Source organism: Crocodylus porosus, unplaced genomic scaffold (assembly GCF_001723895.1).
Source record: "Crocodylus porosus isolate Cpor-Errol unplaced genomic scaffold, CroPor_comp1, whole genome shotgun sequence".
In the NCBI taxonomy this organism is placed as follows: Eukaryota; Metazoa; Chordata; order Crocodylia; family Crocodylidae; genus Crocodylus; species Crocodylus porosus.
The window spans coordinates 10,132,339-10,138,462 of NW_017728936.1; the positions used below are offsets into that span (position 1 = coordinate 10,132,339).

The 6,124-nt window shown below is 61.3% G+C and overlaps 1 protein-coding gene across 1 annotated transcript in view; it reads left to right on the forward strand.

The window, feature by feature from the left end:
* The first annotated feature begins 293 nt into the window (after positions 1 to 293).
* The window catches only part of LOC109317941, a 20,681-nt gene continuing 14,850 nt past the window's right edge, over positions 294 to 6,124 (forward strand). The window contains exons 1-4 of the mRNA XM_019546907.1: positions 294 to 308; positions 1,252 to 1,463; positions 3,063 to 3,150; positions 3,434 to 3,544. Coding sequence (XP_019402452.1) covers positions 294 to 308; positions 1,252 to 1,463; positions 3,063 to 3,150; positions 3,434 to 3,544 — 426 coding nt within the window. The remainder of the gene's footprint in view (positions 309 to 1,251; positions 1,464 to 3,062; positions 3,151 to 3,433; positions 3,545 to 6,124) is intronic.

Genomic DNA, 6,124 nt, shown 5'->3' on the forward strand with positions numbered 1-6,124 from the left:
TCTTGTATTTGCAAGGGACAGCATCATTTATCACTGTCTCCATCAGGTCAGGGAAGGGCTGGAGCCCTGGAGTGGGGGGATTGGGGACTAATGGAGATCCCATAACAGGGCTGGTTAATATGATGCTTCCCTTCCCCAGTGTCTGGAAGTTGGTACAGGGGGTTGTCAGCCAGGGCTCCTGGGATCTAGTCTGCTGTAGTGCACTGTGGTCTGGGGCTGGGGAGGCCAGGGGGTCCAGTGGGCAGAGCTGTGGGAACCGGGGCTCCGGGGGCACCGAAAGGCAGAGCGCCGTCATGGTTGGAGATGGGGTGGGCAGTCAGGACTCCGGGGTTTCTTTCCCAGCAGGGTCACGAGACAGCTGTGTGATTATAGGGACAAAGCACCATGCACCCGTGCCTGGTGTTGCCAGGGCTGTTTCATGTGATGGATCCAGCCCTCTAGTCTGTGCAGGGTGGTCAACACCTCTCCAAGAAGCAGGGCTGGAGGGTGATGGCCCCAGCAGAGCTAGCATGACCGGCCCATGTCTCACCTGGGGACACCTGGGAAGTCACACAGCGGGGGCACATGCCAGGGCAGGGACACAGTGCAAGGTGAGCCCACCCGTGCCCCAAGTGATGGGGCCCAGCAGGCCCCTTCCCCTGCCCCCGGCTCCTCACTGCCTCCGTTCCAATTATCTCCCTCTTTCATCACTGCAGCGCTGTAAGTACAAAGTACCAATTAGCTAGTTTTCAAGTTTAATTAGGTTGGAAGGTAGAGCAAATTAAATCCTTTTATCGTACGTTTCAAAGAGCTTTCCCATCGAGCCCCGGGGATTGGCTGGCTTTGAACGAGGATCGCGCTAGTCATGTGGGGGCCAGCTCGGACTCACCCGGCTCTCCAGCCACGGGGCTGGGGTGCGTGCCCTACGTTAGCCAGAGTACCCCTGCCCTGTGGAGTGGGATGTGGGGCACGCCCCCCAGGGGTAATTGGCTATGCCGGGGATGAGCCCCCAGTTTCTATATGCTCCAGAGGAAGTGCCAGTATTGGAAGGGTTAACCTGGAGGACCATGGCAAGGGGGGTGATCCCAGGCCTGGCAGTGCTGCCCATCCCCAGGCCATCTGGGCACAGGAGGTCCAGGCTCTTGGGAGGGCCCTGCCAGCACATGCCCTTGGTGAGGGCTCTGACTCTGCCCCCCAGGATCAGGGCCCCACATGGTCCTGGGCACTGAGGGCAACAGCAGGGAGCACGGGGCTCTGTGGGGAGGGTCGTAGAGGTCAGGGAGGTCCGAGGACCGTCCTGGCTGTAACGCTGTTCTCTGCCCTGTGTCCCTTGCAGATAAGCCGCTGCCACAGGGAGCCCCGGGGGACCTCATCGGGATTGTGGGGGGGGTGGTCGCTGCGGTGCTCCTCATCGGTGTGGCCGTCACGGTGCTCATCGTCTACAGGCGGCAGCAGAAGAGCCGCTCGGAGACTGACAACGACCTGTGAGTAGCCCCTTGGCTCATCCTGGCACCCTGCTGCCTCCAGCTCTGCTCCCCTGTAGTCTGGCCCCTGGCTCCTGTTTGGGGCTGGGCAAATGCTTCTCTTCCCTTGTGTGCTGCTCATGCTCAGCCCCTTCTGTCCTGCTGGCTGGTCTCCTCCAAGCCATACTTCTTAGCTCCTCTCGGCCCCACCGCGCAGGCTCCCCCCCTGCCTGGGCTGGGCAGACCCTTACCCGTTCCCCCGGGAGCATCTCCCGCATGGGCCCAGCTTCCCCCAGCCCCGGAGCCAGGTCAGCCCATTGTGCATCCCTGCTCTCAGGAGCTTTTTTGCCCCATTCAGGGATATGGAGGCCCCATGGCTTGCCTTATAAGAAGCCCTTAAAGGCAGCTGCATTTTCCCCAGCTTTGCCCATGCAACAAGCTGCCACCCTCCCTGTGCGGGAAGGAGGTGCCCTCGTGGCACCCTGCGGAGTCATGGGACTAGGTATGGCCTGTTGGAGTCCCAGCCCTTGCGGCCCCCTTCCCACTCGTGTCCTGCTCTCCACTTGAGATCCACTGGATTTCCAGGGCAGCTGCTCCCCTACAAGTGAGGATCGGTGGGAGTTTGCCCAGGAGCTCACAGACTGGCAGAGGGGAGGGCGGGGGAGCCAGCTCATTAGAGTTGCAGAGTTTAATGAGTTCTTAACAGGATTAGACACGTATATGCAGATGAGCTGAGTTTGCCGCGGCAGTCATTAGGATGGAGATTACAAAGGCTGCCAGTCCTCATGCTCCAGGGCTAAAGCAGATCTCCTGTTCGGGGTCAGGAATACACCGGCCCTCATGGTGCACCATGCAGGGTAGGAAGGCTTGGAGCTGTCATCAGGAGCCTCCAGCAATGGCCATCGTCAGAGACAGGCAACCCAACTCAACACCCATTGACCTGATGATTGGCAGCTCTCGCTGCCAGCTGGGCCCCAGCGTCCCACGGCAATGAGAGCAGCTCTTGGCTGAGGGTATTCAGGGACCATCCTGAGTGGTGCCAGGAGCTGGAGCTCCCAGCACCAGCTTCAGGGTCCCCATCTGACACGGGGATTTGCCGGGGATTAGAAATGCTGTGTGGAGAAAAACACCCCTGGTTGCAGGAGGGTTCACATCCATTAGCAATGCAAATGAGAGGGTGGGAAGGGGAGAGATTATCCACGTGCATCCAGTCGGTGGCATGGGTTGCTCAGTGGAAAGCTGGACCGATCCGTCCGGCAGTGGCACAGCAGCATCAGGCCAGCTAGGACACAGAGGTACCAGGCAAGGGGCTGGGGAAGTAGACCAAAGGGAGTGGATGAAGCTAAGGGGCCCACTTCAGATTTACACCAGTGGAAATAAGAGGGTCTGTGCCAGGTCCCTGCTCTGAAGTCGAGCCAGGATTGTGGCTTTCCAGGGGCAGGCTGGCCTGCAGAGAGGAGAGGGCATCCCTGTCTCTGCACCAGGGGTGTCTGGGCATGGACTCGGGCACCTGCGTGGCCTGGCGTGGCGCAGCCGAGCACAGGGCATGAGCCACACTGGGGGGAGCGTGGCAGGGCCCTGCCTCCCTGGTCTAACCAGTGCCTGTTTCTCTTCCTGCAGAACTGACCTGCCCCCCTCTCACAAGCCCATCCCTCCACCAAAGAGGAAGCTGGAGATGAAAACCCACCTGACAGCAGAAGACATCCAGGTACCTGCCCCCACCCCAGTGCCAGGCCTCTGAAGACACCACGTCTGGCCCTGGCAAGCCTCAGCCTGGGGTGTGGGCTAGGGGACAGTGGCCAGTGGCCCAGTGCTTTCCTGTCTGTCTGCAGTCAAGAGCTCTGGGTCCAGAGGCAGCCTGGACCTGGCTCCAGCCACGGGGGAATCTGGGTCTCACCATGGCATCCATGGGGCAGGGGTTGCTCCCAGCCTGGTGGCAGGGGTGAGGTCGCAGCTGCCCCCGTAACCCCATCCCCATCCGCTCTGCCCAGGTCGTGCATCTCGACAACATGAAGCACGAGGAGGAGATCCAGAAGCTCCCGCTGCAGACACTGTACTATGACCTGGCCACCACCGAGCCCTCCGCCTACACCGACAGGCTGGTAAGGAGGGCCAGGGGCCTGGCACTGCCCCCCGACCCCCACCCCAAGGCCCCTGCACAGGATCTGGACCAATACATTACAAGGGATTAGCTCCTGCTCCCTCCATCCATCCACCAGCAACCGTCTCCCCCACTGCCCCAGGGCCTCGAGTGCCCTGACCTGAGCCACAGGGAATGTGGCATCATGATCACTTGGTCCTGGCTGTCTCCAGTGTACTGTGGAGGACTCTGCCTGACACTTTCCAACTAGGTTTCACCCCAGACTGGTGGCTCGTGGTAACATAGGACTCTCTGGCTCCCCTCCAAGATACAACACCCAGTGTCCAGGATGCAAACTAAGACCAAATTGGGCCTGGAAGAAGCTAAACTGCTTGCCCCACACCCCAGCCCAGAGCAAGGGTACAATGGATCCTATCCCAAAGCTGATCACGGTGCCCATCCTTGCGCATGTCCCTTGGGGACACTCTGCCCTGTGTTGTCAGGTTCTGGGGGTGCCCATCTCCCCGGGATTTCATCCACGCCAGAGGAGGGATTGCATCTCTGGGTGGGCTAAGGCGCAGGGAGGAGGTGGTGGATGGAGGGTCTCACAGGCCAGTCCCGCTCGCTGGGCCTGTGCTGTCAGCGACGGTTCCTGCGTTGGAGGTGGAGGAGGCTGACGTGACATGACTTAGCTGGAGCGGCGCGTTCCCAGCTTTGTAACTTGGTTCTGTGCCAGGCCAAGGGCACCGGCGTCTGGCTGGGAATCGCAGACGGCTCCCTAAAGCCCGTGTTGGGTGCAGATTTGTTCAGCTTGAAATGGAAAGATGGAGATTAGGGGTCGAGGAGACAGGGAGGGAGTTCAGCAGCAGCAGCAGGAAGGCTGTTTTCAAGGCCCAAGGCAGGGGTCAGGTGCACGGGCCCTGCCAGCTCGTTGTGAGGCCACGGCTGTCTTCCTGCACGGCGGGTAGCGGAGGGCAGTGCACCAGCCCTGCTGCACGCGTGGTCCCTCAGGCTCCAAGCCCAATTGTGCTTGCTCATCCCTGCCCTTCAGAGAGAGTCGGCCGCCCGGCTGTGCTGCCCGGCACCGGGAAGCCACAGGGGCTTGTTCACCCCTGGAAAGTTGGGCCCTGGCATCCATGGCCCTGGGCACTGTTCCACCCCAGAGGCAGCAGCATTTCCGTGGTGCCCTCTAGTCATAGGATGCACTTGGGGCTGGAAGACAAATGTTGAGGGCAGTGCGTGGCTCTGAAGAGCCCGTCCCGGGGGCGTCTGACTGGTTTCCCGTGCCCTCTGATCGGGGGCGTGGGTACCAGGGCCAAGCCACGCTCCACAAGAGCAGGCTCCCAGCAAGGAGCTGGCTCACTTGGGGTAAATAGCGAGAGGGCGGCTAATTAAAAAAGCCGTCAGCAGCGGAGTTAGCGATGTGAGGCTAGGCTCAACCGGTGGCCGTGTGGTAACCATAGGAACCGAGTTTGGGGCTCTCTGACCTGCTCGGAGCAGGCGCGTATTCAAGGCTGCGGTTCCTGTTGGTCCTTTGTTAGAGGTCCCAGCAAAGAGGCTCTTCGGATGCCCTCACAGCCGCCCTCGAAGCAGTCGCTGCAGGGCGGAGGCACGTGGGCAGAGGGCTGCAGGGCTGGGATGCTCCCCCGAGGCATCCACAGCATCCTGGGTCTGAGCTTTGGGCTGCCCTGTCCCTCCTGGTCAGGGCTTCTCAGCCTGGTCTGGTGCATCCCTGCTCCAGGGTCTCAGGCTGGCCAGGACGTGAGCAGCCTGGCTCCCTCCTGCATCCTCCTGCCCTGCTCTGCCAGGCTGGTCTCATGCCCTGTTCTTCCTGCTCCTCCAAGCCTATGCAGACCCCAGCCCCGGCCAGTGCAGCCATGGAGCATAACCCTCCTCCCCGAGACTCTGCAGTCCCAAGGGGAAGTCCTCCAGCCAGCCTTGCCCATCAGCCCTGGGTGTGGTCCCAGCCTCCAGCGCCTGCTTTCCGCCCCACGTCCCTGGGGCTCACTGCTGTATGTCGGGCAGCCGGGCTGTCGAGCGGGTGAATGTCAGGGGGAGTTCCCTGCCAGGCAGCGCCAGCCGTGCCGGCTCTGCCAAGGGCTCTGGGGCGCACAGATAACACCGACTGGCCGTGTTATCACGGAAGGGACGGGCGTGCGTCATGCTGCGCTTCAGGAAGGAGCTGGCTCTGGCTTTCCCATCTCGCCTAGGGATCCGCCAAGGTGGCCTCCTGCCCATCCCACAACCAGCCTTGCAGACACTTCCCTTAACCAAGCTGTGACCAGGTCTGCCAGGCTCCTGCAGCCGCGCTGCCAGCACCTCCACCCGGGGTAGGCAGAGGTGGGTGGGCTGAGCGGGGCACAGAGAAGCACTCAAAGCAGCTGCTTGCTCAAGCATAGACTTGCTGCTAGCCCGGGCTTCCTTTGGGGAGGAGGGCACCGCAGACATGTGGTGCTGGCGCTCTGTCTGCCGGAGGGCAGCAGGGAAGGCATTGCAGGGGAGAGAGGCTTGACTTCTGGGGGGTAGGAAAGGGCTTCCAATGCCGTAACTCAGTTGTACGAGGTCTCGTCTTTTGGGGTTAACACAATTTGTGCATTAAAGC